Here is a 17,117-nt window from a genome sequence, read left to right as displayed (position 1 = left end):
TTAGCCAAAGAGAAGTGAATTGCTTTATAAAGGATATTTATTTCTCCGACCATGATGGAGTTTGTTTCACTATTGTGAGTGATTCTTAAATTGTTTGAACTGCTTGGACTGCTTGAACTGCTTGATATGGGGGGGTGTACAGTTTGGAGGGTGGGATACATAAGGGATACAAAATTCTTCAAGAGCAAAGTTTCTAATATTCATTATAAAGTCGATTCAGTACATTTATAAATAAATAAATCACAGCTTATTCTGATGAATTTTGAATCCCTTACGTATCTATCTTAGAAAAAAAAATCAAAACTGACAATAAGGAATTTGTCTTAAAAAGGTTTTTAGTGCCTTTAAAAGGAAAGAAACTTCCTTGTAAATTTTAATCTTTTGGATGGTTATGAATTTCTTTAAAACGTCACTTGTCACTTTTGAGTGGGCACGATACTAGTTGCAAAAGACATTTTCCTCAGTCACATAATTTTTTATAATTTTATGTACAGTATTTTAAAAATGTGAATTTTAAGAATTTTTTTTTATCAAATTGGAATATTAATTTTGTACATTCTTTATATATTTATAGCGTATTTTTTAGTAGTTAAAAATTGAATTATGATATGCACTTTTTAATTTTTTTTTTGAAAATTCTTTTTACACTTTTTATAGTATTTTTTAATCAACTCATCAATTTATACAAAATTTAGAGTTACAAAATTAACAAAATGAACAATACAAATAAAAACCCTGGACTAAAACTATGTTGGACTGGACTGGAATATTATTTGCGTGTTAATCGTTCTGCTGTAACTAAAATTATATGCTTGGCTGGAGAAAATATATGGGCATTTGTATGATATGATGCTGGTAATTTGTTAATGGTTTTGTTGTAGTATTAATTCCCGTTACGTAATAGCGTTGGTAGAATGAGGCAACCTAAAAGTAAAGAAACAAATTTTTGATTCATTGGCAACTTGGAATAAACATTGATTTCACACCACCAAATTCAGCAACTCTAGATGCTACAAAAGTCACAAAAACAAGAGGTTAGTAAGACTTTATAAATTTTGAGAGAATACTACTCAAGTACTATACTTCAAAGTCACAATTTATGATTCTCTGCTTAAAAAATTGACAAATAGGTATATTCTTAACAATGGTTGGTATTTTTACAGACAATTGGTATAAAATCTATTGAAGTGGTTATCAATTTCCGAAAAGAAGTAATTTATCACACGTTTTCTCTGAAAAGAAAATACAAATAAATACATCGGGGTGTTTAGTGCCTTTTAATTTTATATTTTACTCTGTTATTTTAGATATCAATCAACAATCAATTGTCATTTGGCTGTCATGACTCGTAAACAATTGTCACTGTGTTACTCCAAACTCAAAGTCGATGCTACAAAGTACATTCAGGTAATTTAATTAAACCTTACAAAACGTTTCAAAACCCGAAGGCTTTTCTATTTTCTTACATAAGAAACTGTCACATTTGCCTACATTTGCTGAATGTCTCCATTCACCAAATAACTTAGAAAGTTTATATCATCAGCTTTTATTTTTATTTTTTGTTTTCTCTACTAGATTATATACGATCGACAGTAGTTTCATATTGTATTCGTTTCAATCAATTGGTATGCTGTTCATTGTCAAATTGTCGTCAAAGAAAAACCAACGACTGACGACCATTTAAATTTTGTTCATAATAGAGTTATTTGTTGCTGATTTTGAAATTCATAACGTTTCTTCGCTCAGTGAATGAAAGTGGTCAAAATGATATCATAAGTGTTATCTATACTTGTCCATTAACCATTTCGTATTGCATTGTTTTGTGTTTGATTATTGCAAAGATGCTGCTGGGATAAATATAATGAACTATTATTTGAAAAAAAACTATTTCTATTTGTAAAAGTAAATGGTCAGTCTATGTGACCTGTCAATTGAATTTTTGATAGAATCTTTGTATAAGTTTATAACAGGACATATCTAAAATTTTGTGATTTGTCCCTAAATTTTTACTTAACTTCAAAATGTTAAAAGTTGAATTTAAATGCTTTAGATACGGAATGTTAATTTTCTATTCAATCTTACTACTAGGAGTTTTGAGTAACCTGGAGAAACATTTAGGCAAAGTGATTTTCTAGCTCTATTAAGTTTTCCAATTTTGCTTGATTCTTTATGCATCTAGTCCTTCCTTCCATCGCAGCTATTTAACTTCTTTACAAACTATCCAACTAATAATTTAACTATATTGGCTGACCTTCCAGCCTCGGCTGGTTTATTTTTTATTAATTTGAAGCAGAAAGATAATTTCTTATAATAAATTATAAAATTTCTTACTTTATTTATAGGAAAACCCCCTTAGCTCAAATTTTGATTTTCAGGTGTGCCCAAAGATAACTTTCGAACAGTTTATTATAAAAAATGATCGTTTAGGAATTGAGAAGTAGACCACAATGATAAAAATTAACATTTTCATGTGATTCTGGACTTAAAAATACACACTTCTTATTTTGTCGGCCGACACAAATTTTTTAAGATTTTGCCTATAACTGAAGCAAAAATCGTGGAAAAAAATGTCGGGGGAAAGTGACGAAAATTTTGAGGGGGTAACGAAATTTTCCCCCGAGGAATTTTTTCCCCGATATTTTATCACCCGACCAAAACTTTTACCCGGTTGTTTTATCCCCGACCAAAACTTTTACTCAATTGTTTAAACCCTAACCAAAATTAAACTCTAAATTTTTTACACCTTTATTAACCAAAATTAGTGCTTTAAACGTCGAATTGCAAAATCTTTTTTTCGAGCTAGCGAAGGAAACCATTTCATTTGAACAATTTAGTTGGGTGAAATTGACTAAATTGTAAATTTCGTCGGGGAAATGTGACGAATTTGAAATTTTGGTCGGGGAAAAATGACGAAAATGCCTCTAGGTGACAAAATTTTTCCCCGACGAAAAAAAACCCCGACTAAATAAAACTCCGACATTTTTTTTCCCGATAAGGAGAGGGTCCAAAATATTTGTATTTCAGGAACTAATTTTCGCGCTTGACACCCACTTTTGCCGAAATGCTTATTTTTCCGAAGGATTTTTGAATTTTTTCCGATTCCCCCAAAATCGCGAAATTTAGTTCCCTTAAGGTATTGGGTTATTTATCCTACTTTTGGTGATTACTTTTTCCAACTACAATAATCATGGATAAAAATGCTTAAAAAAAACACAGGACATTGTACCAAATATCTAGATTACTTTTATGCTTAGTTCGAAGAAAATTTATCATAGCATAATTGTCGTCCGAAAATTTGAATTGGAATCAGGAAGATAATTCTTTTTCAAAACGAAAAATTTATTTCCATAGAAAAAACTAAAATTGCCTACAAAATATTTTACCAAAATTCCAAAGAAAGTAACAAATACGGTGTTGTTACGTGCACGGAAGGTTATTTTAAACCGTCCGTGCACCTAGCCGTACTATATAGCCGTGGTTAGGTGCACGGAAGGTTGTAAATTTTCCGAGAAAAATTCTATAAATCTTCCGTGAAACAAGGCTGTCAATCTTATCTTCCGTGCACAATCTTCCGTGCACCTAGCAGTACCATATAGCCGTGGTTAGGTGCACGGAAGATTGGAAACTCTCATCAATCTTCCGTGTACAACCTTCCGTGCACCTAGCCGTACTATATAGCCGTGGTTAGGTGCACGGAAGATTGGAAACTGTCAATCAATCTTCCGTGCACAATCTTCCGTGCACCTAGCCGTACTATATTGCTTTGTTAGATGCACGGAAGATTGGAAACTGTCAATCAATCTTCCGTGCACAAAATGGGTTACGGGGATGCTCCGCTGGTCAGGGTACCTTTTTCAACCTCCACGAGTCCCAGGTAGGGTCACAAAAACACCAAAATAGAAAAATCAGTCCCTCGTAGCGTGCCTGTTTTTGAAAAATTTTGGGAAAAAGTAGAAAATTTTGGAATTTCAGTCCCATTCAGGGTCACTTTTTTCGCAAATTTCGAGTCCCACGTAGGGTCCATTTTTCAAGCCCCAGCGGAGCACGGAAGATTGAAAACTGTCATTAATCTTCCGTGTACAACCTTCCGTGCACCTAGCCGTACTATATAGCTTTGTTAGGTGCACGGAAGATTGGAAACTGTCATCAATCTTCCTGTACAGCCTTCCGTGCACCTAGCCGTACTATATAGCTTTGTTAGGTGCACGGAAGATTGGAAACTGTCATCAATCTTCCGTGTACAGCCTTCCGTGCACTTAGCCGTACTATACAGCCGTGGTTAGGTGCACGGAAGATTGGAAACTGTCATCAATCTTCCGTGTACAATCTTCCGTGCACCTAGCCGTACTATATAGCCGTGGTTATGTGCACGGAAGATTGGAAACTGTCATCAATCTTCCGTGTACAACCTTCCGTGCACCTAGCCGTACTATATAGCCGTGGTTAGGTGCACGGAAGATTGGAAACTGTCATCAATCTTCCGTGTACAATCTTCCGTGCACCTAGCCGTGGTTATGCGCACGGAAGATTGGAAACTGTCATCAATCTTCCGTGTACAGCCTTCCGTGCACTTAGCCGTACTATATAGCCGTGGTTAGGTGCACGGAAGATTGGAAACTGTCATCAATCTTCCGTTTACAATCTTCCGTGCACCTAGCCGTACTATATAGCCGTGGTTAGGTGCACGGAAGATTGGAAACTGTCATCAATCTTCCGTGTACAATCTTCCGTGCACCTAGCCGTGGTTATGCGCACGGAAGATTGGAAACTGTCATCAATCTTCCGTGTACAGCCTTCCGTGCACTTAGCCGTACTATATAGCCGTGGTTAGGTGCACGGAAGATTGGAAACTGTCATTAATCTTCCGTGCACAATCTTCCGTGCACCTAGCCGTAATATATAGCTTTGTTAGGTGCACGGAAGATGAGAAACTGTCATCAATCTTCCGTGTACAACCTTCCGTGCACCTAGCCGTACTATATAGCTGTGGTTAGGTGGAAATTATTGAATTTCTTTCAGTTTTTGTGGGGTTTTTTGTCAAGCAAAAAGCGAAAGTAAATTAAAAACTGTCTGGTCAAAAATATTCGTCGGCTAAAAATATTTGTCGGCAAAAAGTATTCGTCTGTGGAAAATTTCGCCGGCAAAAAATATTCGTTGGTAAAAAATTTCGTCACTAAGCAATTTTTTCGTCTCTTTTTACCGAATTTAGAACTTGGAATGTTGATATCTTAGGATTCAAACACTTCTGACAAATTTTACTTGACTTTTTCAAATGCTTTTCATGATAGCTATGCTTGGAGTAAGTTTCATTTTTTTATGCCGGAATCCCTTTAATAAATGGTGTATGGAATTTCCGAGCCCTCCATCTGAGCTTACCTAATTTCATGATCGGATGGAGTAAATAAAACAAAAGAGGGATGAGTGCAGAATGAACTTTGAGACAAAGTTAGTTCCCTATGAAAATAATCTTTAATATAACTACCTCCTAGAGATAAAAAAAAAGTTACACTGACATTAGGAAAGTAAATTGAAGAAGTGTGAAATCTACTTGTCTGTATAATTGCCTGCTTAAAAAAAATATATCCGACCTCTATATATACTAGGTTCCTACTCCTAAAAATAAACATAAATTGCCGGATTACATAATATGGGTTGGGGTTAATGGCGTTAGCTTTTGCATTTCAAAATAACGAAGTCGTAAAATAAAACATAAGAAAGGTTTACAGTTTACAGAAAGGTAATTAAAAACCACGCTCGGGCGTTCTGGATCGAAAATAAGTGGCTTCATTTCCCATCAAAAATATAATTTTAAATAGGCAGAAGTTTAGAGAACAGCATATTGGAAAATAGCCGATGTAGCCTGGGAGTAAGCTAGGGGTTAAAAACACCACTGTCGCGAGCCTGGAGTACTACTCTGCACAAAACAGGGCATCTTCTTAGCATCAGCTACTTGCTATTAATAATCTGGTACCAAAATTTATCTGCCGTTCTATAAAATAAATCCTTTTCCATTCAGAAATACCCTCTCTTCTTCGGTTATGTTGACATCTTCTGCCAAGACAATGTTATTACTCGATTGTACTGCACACTCGATGTGGTAGTGGACGTAAGCCATAACATAGTCGTTTTCGTCCACTGACGACCAATGTTTATCCCTTTTTGGTCTTCTCTCCTTTTTCATGAAGATCAAGTCTTTTGGTGATTCTAAGGGTAATTTAGAGATATCCCCTTTCGTACAACCATTTCTCCTTTTTCCACAAACCTTTATTCTTTTGTTTGTTCTTCGCTTCAAAAGAAGCTGTCCTTCTTTCAAGGAAAGCTTAGCTGCTACCTTTATTTCCTAAGGAAGATAAGAGAAAATATAATAGCAAATTAACAATAATCCTCGCCGACGATACACCCCAGGATGGGTACTGGGTTTTCCCGAAAACGGGTGTTTTACCTGGCTTTTGAAAATAACAATTTCTTAGGTCACTTAAAGCGGCACACGACTGTACCCTTAAATTTCTCTACCCCAACAGAGATACATAACACTTAAAATAATCTGATAGGAAGAGCTTGCATTTCCGATTTGATAGTTTGCAAGGGCGCTTTTATATCTAGAAGAGAATCGATCAAGAAGTACAATGATAGTACCAAGATTCCTGTTGGAATTATAACGAAAAGTCCTTAAGTTAAGATTGATTTTCCCTAATCTTTCTCATTTGTTCAAAAAGGTCTTCATCATTCATCCCTTACAGGAAAAACCCGGAAAGAAAAGATTGAGCTCGAACAAACTTTACAATTCCCATTACATTAAAGTTATTCAATGGAAAAATTGTGGCAATAGAATCCCTTGGGAGCAAATGGCAAATGCCAGTTGGTTTAAACACACCCATGGAGTTCAAGCTTCACATTTTAAATGATATAAATCACCTTATTACAATCGAATGACATTTCCTTTTCGGCTGACGAGTCACTACCCAGGCAAAGGAGATGGAACCATCTTTTTGGTATGCAGTTTTCACATTCAACCTGAAAGTGATTGCTTTAATTATTACCTTAGATAACTAGAAGATTAAGCAGCAGTGCTCGTTTTCAAAAAGGAACATAATACCCATATCATTTGGTACGAACCGGAATTTCACACTGATAGATGGATTAATCTAACAAGAAGTTAGAGATACTTTTCCACCTTTGATCCCACTCGTGAAAGGCAACGTTTACAACAATATTTGACATTTTATGTACAATGGCAATGGTTGATGGATGCCTGATCGTTACAAAAATTCATTATGTTTTGGCAGTTAGAAATCAGAAATTTATAAACATACCCAGTTCGTTAATTTGGGAACACTTGAAAAATTACATTTTGGTGGATCCTCTCTACCACAAATTCTACATAATTTTCCGGTCCAAGTGTCATCACCTATTGGAATCAACCGAACAAACTAGATAAGAAATATTAAGACACTTTGAAAAGTAATGAAAATAAGAAAAAACAATACAAATCTTACTCTTTTTTGTGTTTGTGAACGAGCTGACCCGTAATGCAATGCCACCGTTAGTGTGGTTCAAAAGATTCTGATCAAATAGGTGGGGATCGAGAAACTCCTGATATGTAAAGCCTATATAAAACTCAGTGATTGAATATAAGCACTAAGCTGGCAAAAATGGTGAATACAGTAGAAGTACTAACTGGAAAAAAGAGCTTAATCATACCTCCGCTGCGGAGAAGTTGCAGCCCAATCTTTTGACGGTACGCAAGAACGTCTTTTGAGCCAAACGAACCTTTTGATGGTAATGTCCTACTTTGGAGAAACGATTCTAAAAACTGGAATAATATAAAGAGCTCTTAAGGGTGGGTGAAAACAAACAATCTGAGGAAAATCTCATTTTATGAAGGTTCATGCATCGCCACGAGTGGGCTGGGAACAACAGCAAAGTAGGGAGACAAAGTTTGGTATAAGGCGCCGTGTCAGGAAAATATAATTTATGACATTTCCAGTGCACAACAAGATTCTTGTTTACAAACATGTAAACACTCAAGCAAGTTACCTTCAGACAGAAAACACCACACGAGACAGCATCCTCTTGAACCGCATGTTGCTGTGAATACATTGTCCAAGAAGTGGATTCGTTAAAGTTTGAAGCCATTACCGATCTGAAGAAAAAGTAACTCTCTATTACCAGCACGAAGCAAATAATAAGTCTCAATCTTTACAGTGAAACGGTTTTGTTTTTAGTAGTACTCAGGGTACAATTTTCAAAATAACCCCCATCAAAGATTTTCTTCATTTGCGCGCTCTACGATCGCTTCTTTTCAACGAAAGCTTCCACGCTATTGGTCAAAAGTAAAATGAAGCTTTTCCAATGGCAAAATTTGACGCAACGGTTGAAAAAAGCTGAAATGCATTCAACTTCTTTTCATGCGCGCGCTACTTTTTATGACGTAATCTTTCAGCCAAAGGATGCAATCGCATTAATCGCACTAATTTAACATTCTGGTCTGTAAAATACCAACTAAACAGGTGGCCGACCTGAAAATCGTAAATCGTCTTCTTTTGTCAATATCTGTCACTGGGGAAAATTTCAAGTTCATAGCACTTGTCAATCCTGAGATCCGAGGGGGGGGGGCTAACATGCCCCTCAAGATGCTCCGCATATAAAAAAATAAGAAGATGCACAAAGGGTTAACAAACGAAACCTACTCCCATGTCCTGACGACATTTTCTGTTTCCATTGTTCCTTCACCGGTTGGGTTTGCCAACCAAAGCTGCTTTTGTTTTGGAAATATAAGCTACAAAGATAAAGATAGAGATTTTGAAAGAATAACTTCTAATTTGAACAAATTGTTAACATTTAGCTCCAAAGTTTCATCACCATAAATTTTTGTTTTATCTCATTCTTACTAATAGATTCCAATGATCGTTTTTGTTGTAGATGCCGAAGACAGTTTCTTTTTCACGAAGAGCATTCTGAAAATATATGGATGAAAATTATTTATTAGAAGCTGCTCCGTTTTGCATTCTTTTGACACAAAGTGTCCCATAAAAAAGTTATCCCCCTTCAGCTATGGTAGAAAATATAATTTAGTTTTAATTAATTAATTAATTCCTATTTTCACATGAAAACAATATATTTTCATAATGTAAATCAATCAACCTTTTGTATATGGGCGGGTTTACATCAGTAAGAGAGAATTCATTAACAATCCCTTTACAGTTGAGAACATAAAACAAAAGCTCAAAATCACTTACACGAATTTTTCTACAAACATGATCATTCTTCCCCTTGTTAAGACCTTGGATCAATTAAAAGATGGATACAAAACTCTTTCTTACCTCCGGAAAATCGATTGTTTTTTCCATTGAAAGCGGCATCCTTTCATCCAACACTCCCGGTGAGACGGGGGTATTGATTATTGCGGGTTATGTGCAGTGAGAACAAGTGCACTTTTAAAACCTTATTTTAGCAAATTTCAACTTTGATTTTTGTATTGAAATTAAAGTGCAAGAAAGATAAAGGTTTCATCTACATTTTCCAGAAAAAATTTTTCTCCGAGTCAAAGGAGGTTTTTTCCCTGGGACACTCTGTACCCCATGTAAAAGGAAGTACGACGAGGAGGGGAAGAGTGTTCAAAATTCATTGAGACAATTGAAGAGAACCTGAAGTATCTCCTTCATTAAAATATTACACTTAATTTAAGATTGGCTACGTACTGGCACCATGCTATGCTTCTTTGCCAAAAAGTTACCTTTGAGGGATTGAGGAAGTTGAGGAATTACTTTTCAAAGTCAACGTACCTTGACACTACCAGGCAATTCATAGGTGGATGGAAACGACAAGGCTTGACCCAACACGGTGCAATCAATTGAACCAACTTTACTTTCGCCCTGTGAATACGAAATGTATACTGTTCTATGTATACTGGATCGTGGCTTTGGAGCTTATGACAACGAGTACTGGCAACATTGGATTCAATCATTACTAAATATTTATGAATAGATATCAAAACTTACATCATAAATGCTCAGTAAATGCGGAATAAAGCCTTGTATAACATTGTCCTTAAGTTTCCCTTTACCAAGGGACTTTAAATCGACGTCTTTCACCTCAATTGCTCCTATTTTAACCATGAGGATATTTCTGTCAGGTTCATTAACGATTCGTTCGAAAGCTAAATAGTGAAACCAAGAGAAAAATTACCAAGTATTCAAATACTTTAATATCAGAAAATTTCGCGTCTAGAAAATTTCGAGAACTAGCCGTATTTTATAAGGGTTGCGAAGCGATCCAGACTCCACCTCAATTCGCAAGTTGCTAGCAAAATAAAAATCCCTCTTCTAATAAAGCCGCTATAGAGACAGGGTCGTAAGAGCCTTAATGACCCAAGCAAACACATTACATAATCCACGGCGGCACAACACCCGCCGCTGCGCCCCGCGCAGCGGTCTTTTGTTTTCCTTCTAGTTATTCTAGTGTAAATGGTGCCTTAATAAAATCGAACGATATTCGTCGAACAATCGAACATTTTTATTCGAATCACGAATCGTCTTTCGAAATCATCACAAAACATAAAAATAAAACAAAAACAAAAATGTACAAAGATGGCTTGTTGGTTCTTCGGCAGTTTTGATTTATTTCTTGACAAATTCGACAAATTTGATTACCTCCGTACTTCTTTATCATAGAATATCCACTTGGTTTTGCAAGGTAAGTTTCGTTCACTAAAAGAGCACTCCTCCCGCCCGCGCGACTTGCAAAAACCTCTCATTGATTGACCTTACTTGATACTTGATACTTGCTGTTAAAAGTCAAGGGACGATGAAGATCCTTTCTGTCACCGTTCAAACTATTTTTTTTCCATTTAACAGCAAAATAAACATTAAAAACCGAAGAACCACTGCTTAGATTGCTTAGATGCGTGCCGCCCGCGCGGCAATTTGATCAACTTCAGGTTTTAAGTCCGTGTTTCGGCTTCCGGTAATTTTGTCGCTGTTCACTGCTAGGGTACACCATTTTAAAACAGCATTTTTCGCAGTCCTAGCTACCAAACCGAGAAAGTTTTCGTGGCTTCAAGGCAAACCATTCAAGGTCATTTTGATAAAATCATCGGTTTGAAGATGTGATTTATATAGCAAATTTTATGGCAAATTTTCGCTTGGGATAGAAGTTAAAGGTACGTGCACAATATAGCAAAACTGCTTCGCTCATAAACTCGCTTCGCAATTAGGTCATTCGCGAAATTTCGCGTGTTTTGATGGAATTTAATTTCGCAGATCAGCAAGACTAATTTATTTCGCGGGAATTAATTTTCGCGAAATCGGATTTTCCCAGACAAAAACACTAAGCTAAAAGCATGTTTTTATGTTCTAATAACCAAAAAGTCACCACGAAGATCTGAAAACTGTGTCTCGTGGGAATTGATTTTCGCGAATCAGCTAGATAATTTTCTTCGCGGGAATTTAATTTCGCGAATTGAGGGGTCATTCGCGAAATTCGCGAAATTTTCTGACATTAAAGTATGTTATAAGGATAATTGACCCTTCTTTTCTTTTGTTAATAACTTCCGAAAAATAATTTTTTAAGCAATAAAAGTATATATTTTCTGATAGCCCATAGAATTCCCTGAATGTTGGTGTTCATTAAAATCTTATTTAGTATGCTGAACAAGAGTAATTATTAAAAGACCAAATTTTGACCTAGTTACATTCAAAATACTTAAAGTCACCCAGCCAGCCATAGCTTTGAGCTATCGAGATGGTTCTTTTTTTATATGATTCAGAGAAGGTTGGTCTAAAAAACGGTCTTAGGATTTTTTTTCTAATTGGTCAATTCCCAACTTATTCAATGAAACATCAAAAATGCCGAAAAATTGCTACAATTTTCTCTTTTTTTCTACTAAATTGCAAATTAAAATATAATGAGGCGATTAAAAGGAAAATCCTAAGACCGTTTTTTAGACCAATCTTCTGGGAATACATATTAAAAAAAGAATGAAGTCGGTAGCTCAAAGCTATGGGTGACTTTAAGTCTTTTGAAGTTGGTATGGTACGCCAAAATCTTTTTCTACAGTGATTTGAAATTTAGAGAGAGATAATTGGCTGTTTGATTAGTAATTGCGGAGACATTGATTTTCAAAAGGTGCGAAAAGAAACTATCCTCTTTGTCTTATACAAATAGCCAATTATAAGTTCAAATCTTTAAACGCTAATATCTCAGGAACTAATTAAGATTTTAATTTCGTTTTTAGACAAAAATAATATTTGAAGCCTTCTTTTCTTCATCGGCCAAAAAAATCTTTTTTGAAAAAAAAATTTAACCTTAAAGATATACCTTAAAGTATGCAATACACACAAAGACGATTTTTGCTTTAATTATGTATTACTCTGTTTAAGACAACAGGGATAACACACAGCCTGGAGGAAGGTGTGACTCGTATACATATTCTTCGTGCTATTTTTATAAAGAATTTCTGATCTTTTTTAACATTTTTCGAAATTCTTTTCAAGACTTTCGTCAAATTTCCTCATGGTCGAGGGAATAAGAGTACTACCTAATATTTTTCTATGGGCTGAGGGTTATAGCATTTGCCATAGATTAGTAGGTTGGGTTTGAAATTTTCGATTTTCTTCGAGGGTTTATCACTTTTGAGCGTTCATTGTGCATGAAAACGTATGGTGGCGTTTCATTTTTCCGAGAGTGTTTACGGAGGTCTTCTGTCGAAAGTCTATCACTCAATCAAAGTTTTCGGCCCTTATTTCGATAACTTCTCATGATAGTTGGGCCATGTTACTCGTGTGTGGGTAACATCCTCATGGAGAACACTCTTTCGGAAAGTAATTTTGTTTGGAGTGGTGTGGGGTATTTCTTAATGTATTTCTATGGGTTTTGGAGCTTGAAAAATCAAGTAAATATATGTAAGGAACTTACCAGATTCAAATAGATCTTGTGAGCTCATCTTGTCAGTGTGGTTTATCTTCAAAAAGGATGTTTTTGGTTCGCGTGTTTCTTTTTGTGCAGTTGTTGTGTGCAATGGTCACGTGTTTGGTTTTTTCTGTTTCTGATTGGTTGTTCTTATCTCCGGGTCATGATTGGTTTTTCTTGTTTCAGGTTTATTGTGATTGGTTCGCTTCGATAGCGCTTGTTGTTGCCATAGACAGCCCTTTTGTTTGGGCCCTCTCATGGTGGAAAGCTTTTGTTGTGCTAATGACGTAGTCCATTGTTTGGATTGGTTTCATTTTTTGTTAATATGTGCTGTGGGGTGGTTTGCCGTGAGATAAATGTGTACGGGGGTGGTTCGAGCGTGGGTGGTAAGGGTGGTGGTAGAGTTAAGATAGATGAGTAGTGGATGATGTTTTTCTATATTTTTAAGTAGGGTAGTGTGTCTTTATGGGTGCCAAGTTTGAGTTTCCGTGTAGTATGGTGGCGGTAGTTTGCGGGAGGTGGTGTAGGGTGGGATTAGTTTAACGGTTTTCTGGTATCTCCCCGGGGGGTCACTCAAGGTACTTGAGATGTAGCTTAGATGTATAGTAGAGTCGATGCGGTGTTCAGATATAGTAGAGTCGGGGCGGTGTGCAGATATAGGGCGTGTGGGGTGTGTAGTGGTAGTCTCGGGGGTATTTGGTCCAAATCTTTTGTCAGGCCCAAAAAATTTTTTGTCGGCCCAAAAATTTTTTCTAACGGCCAAAAAAATTTTTTTGTTCGGCCAAAAAATCTTTCTTTGTCGGCCAAAAAATCTTTCTTGTCGGCCAAAGAAATTCCTTGTCAGCCCAAAAAACTTTTTTGTCGGCCCAAAAAAACTTTTTTATGTGGTCAGGGGCCAGGGTGCGGTGTTTGGCCCTTCCTGAACGTATCAGATACGTCTTTCGGGTCCGAAGGTAAGAGGCCCCTGTCACATAATTTTATAAGTGTAAAAGGTATATTTAAGGTCTGGGGTTTCATTGAGGGGGAGAAGTATGTTTTGAATATATATGTGTATATATTTGCGATATAAATTCTCTATATATTTAAAATTGAGCGCTATTTTTATATATATACCTGCTATTTTTCAGTAAAGCGTGTATGAACCAAAATGTCTTTTAAGTTTTTATGTCTTTTATATACAATGTAGGGTTTTTCTGGATATATTTTTTTCAGTTCTGTGTCATTTTTTATCAAGTGCCAATGTTTGTGTAAGGCATTTTTAATCGGCGAAAGGTGTTCGTAGAATTCAATGGTGAATGGTAGTCTGGTTTTTTTATCCGGTTGTGTAGGTTTTGTAGGTTTTTTGAGATTATTTTTTCTTTGTTTTTTAAGTTTTTGAAGTTTACTTTGTTTGTTTTTGCTTTTGTCTGGGAAGAGGCAGTCCTTTTGTGTCAGGGTTCTGGTTTTGTTGAAGTTTTTGTTGGGAGAAGACATAACTTGGACCCCCCAATATGGACCCCAATATGGACCCCATTATGGACCCCATTATGGACCCCAATATGGACCCCCTCAAAAATTGCAAATTGCATCACGACACCACGCGGGTTGGTCTAAAAAGCAGGGTAGCCAATTGGGGTAGCCAATTGGGCTAGGTTGTGGGGTACCTAAATATTTTACAGACCAGAATAGAAATACCGAAAATGAATGCATAGAACCACATTTTACTGACCAGGGAGCACGAATCTGATTGATACTTAGATTGATCATGTATGATTACAAAGATAAACAAAGATATAAATTACCACGTGTTAATGCACGAGGAGTAAGAAATAGAGCTTCATTATAATAGAGCTATTTCAAAAGACTTTTTGTATCTATTATAAGCTGCCATATTAAAAAATTTTGAAAGGAATTAATTGTTTGAAACATCTAAACATGATATAAATTAAACAATATATTCAATAACAAAGGATTGTTAAGATATGACAAGATTAGAGATCATATGGCCCAAAGGCGATTTCAAAGCTATTATCATCGAATTACAGCTTCACGGAAATAACAATTAAAAACATAAATAAAATCTATATAAATCTAAAATATTAAAAACTGTTTTGTATATATTTTTTATTCGGGTCTGTAAATTCTCAAACGAAGCCAAGAAGGAAGACAAAATGGCGCCAGGTCTCTTGAGAAGTAACAAAGTTTAGTACCTTTGGAAAAAAGGCTATTGTGGCTGAAGTTCGAAAGGAATCTTAAATTTTATTACATGGAATCATTAACAAGATGTTGTATAGTTATTTCCACATGAAAACAGGTTTCAGATTTCAAAAGTTTAGGCAAAAAGAGGTACCCCATAACCTAGCCCAATTGGCTACCCCATTGGCTACCCTGCTTTTTAGACCAACCCACACCACGCGGTCGAATTGTATCATGGTTACCACATGTTTAATTTCATAGACCGGCTATTTATTTGTATTTCTTGAAATAAAATCATTTCATTATCAAAAATAACTTTGAAATTATGTTTTAGAACATAAGGTCACACGTGTGATCTATTTATTATGGTTGAGTTACAGGAGGCTCTGGGAGCCCATTCTCGCAACTATAGATGCTTTGAGTAAGCATCACGTCAGCACCTTGAACTGACTACCCAATTCCCCTCACATGGCATGGGTTGACCCGGGCGAAGGTTTGTTCACTTGCCAAGTGAACCGTTGTGAGTGGGAATCGAACCTTGGTTGCCTGTACAGGAATCAAGGTTGATGTCCACTTATACCACAATGTCTTAGACACAGGGCACAGGCCATACAAATTACAGACCAGAAATATTGTAACGCGATCGTATCATATAATTTATAACATGAAAATAATATATGCAATGGAAATGATGTATACAATATATGCTATTTAGAAGATTTCAATGACAAATCATCAATCCCAAATATTGACAAAAATGACACTTAAGTTATGTAAATAAGGACATTATCAAAAAATATGAGGTGTATACACCAATTTACAACAAGTGTTTTTTTCATGCTCAATAGGATGCGGGCGGTGCAAATGGATATAGATTGTGATGCAATGAAAACATTAAATGCTCCAAGAGAGCTGTTTTTTAGAGATATGAAAATAGTTTTATTATTATTTTTATTTTTATTTTTGTATGAACAGAGCATATCTATGGAGCATTACATAACTTCAAGTTTTGAAAGGACGTGTTTCTTCCACGAGAAAGACGTTACCTGTCATTTTCCTGACAAAGTGACACTTTTCGACAAAAATATTGACAGGGCACTTAAGTAGGATACCTGCAAGCTTTATTTACACCAAATATTTTAATTGTACCGAATGAGATGCCTTTGATATAAATAGATAAATATTGTCAAGAGGCAAAGACTGGGAAGCGCAGTTTTAGAGATACAATTCTCATCAATTATTCTATTGTCCTTATGTGTTGACAAAATGACTTATTTTTACAAAATAATCAGATGGTCAAATATAAAGCTTCTTTAATCAACCAAAATACTTTCCCGCCATTTTTGAGGGGGTCCATAATGTGGTCCATATTGGGGTCCATAATGGGGTCCATATTGGGGTCCATATAGGGGGGTCCAAGTTATGTCTTCTCCCGTTTTTGTTGATGGTTTTTCTGGGGTATCCCCGTAGTAGTAGTGTTTTCTTTAGGTCTATTAACTCTTCTTTGTATATGGCGTCGTCGGTGGTTAGTAATCGGTATCTTAATGCTTGTGTATATATCATGAATTCCATATGTGACTAACGGACATTTCCACTGTTTAGCAGGCTAGAAGTCAAGCTTGAAAATAGGAATAAAACTTATTTTGGTGTGGTAACTATCAGTGGGGGTCAAAGTTTCAAGAACCATATAAAACTTTTTCTCTTGACTTTCACTTGGTCAGAAATTGAAATTAATAGGCCCGTGACTAACGGACACAAAAATTAACATCTAAAATGGGACACTAGAGGAAAGGTTGAATTTTATGTTTCAAAATCAATTTTGAAAAAAAATTGTCAAAGTAAGAAAATATGACAAAAATTGGGCAAAAAATGCTGTGACTAACGGACATTTAAAAACGTGACTAACGGACAAAACTGTTTCTTAATGATTCTGACGAGGCAATCCAACCATTCCTATATTTGGTGCTTTAGGGGTGAAATGTTATATCAATAGAATGACAAAAGCCTAAAAGAATAGAAGAATTCTCATTTTT

General features: G+C 35.8%; 1 protein-coding gene and 1 long non-coding RNA gene across 3 annotated transcripts; one reads left to right on the top strand and one right to left on the bottom strand.

Moving 5' to 3' along the window:
• Positions 1–619: 619 nt before the first annotated feature.
• Positions 620–2,281, top strand: LOC136801678 (uncharacterized). Its single transcript, XR_010845893.1, has 3 exons — positions 620–1,034; positions 1,308–1,407; positions 1,576–2,281. It is a non-coding gene; the product is annotated as an uncharacterized lncRNA (long non-coding RNA).
• Positions 2,282–5,455: 3,174 nt separating this feature from the next.
• LOC136801677 (uncharacterized) lies at positions 5,456–13,137 on the bottom strand. 2 transcript variants are annotated; one of them, XM_067058324.1, is made up of 10 exons: positions 12,916–13,117; positions 10,002–10,159; positions 9,786–9,875; positions 8,892–8,957; positions 8,691–8,779; positions 8,038–8,143; positions 7,702–7,813; positions 7,314–7,408; positions 6,916–7,014; positions 5,456–6,340 (listed from the first exon to the last, which is right to left on the bottom strand). In XM_067058324.1, exons 1-10 carry the CDS (start codon positions 12,941–12,943, stop codon positions 5,990–5,992), a joined length of 1,194 nt encoding a protein of 397 aa, XP_066914425.1. In that variant the 5' UTR covers positions 12,944–13,117; the 3' UTR covers positions 5,456–5,989. The 2 variants fall into 2 exon arrangements, with proteins under 2 accessions (XP_066914425.1, XP_066914426.1); XM_067058325.1 differs by lacking the exon at positions 8,892–8,957 and having other exon boundaries at positions 12,916–13,137.
• Between the last annotated feature and the right edge of the window lie 3,980 nt (positions 13,138–17,117).

The sequence above is a fragment of the Clytia hemisphaerica genome, unplaced genomic scaffold (genome assembly GCF_902728285.1).
Source record: "Clytia hemisphaerica strain Z4C2 unplaced genomic scaffold, Clytia hemisphaerica genome assembly, whole genome shotgun sequence".
Classification (NCBI taxonomy): Eukaryota; Metazoa; Cnidaria; class Hydrozoa; order Leptothecata; family Clytiidae; genus Clytia; species Clytia hemisphaerica.
This window is presented reverse-complemented; position numbering and strand designations above follow the sequence as displayed.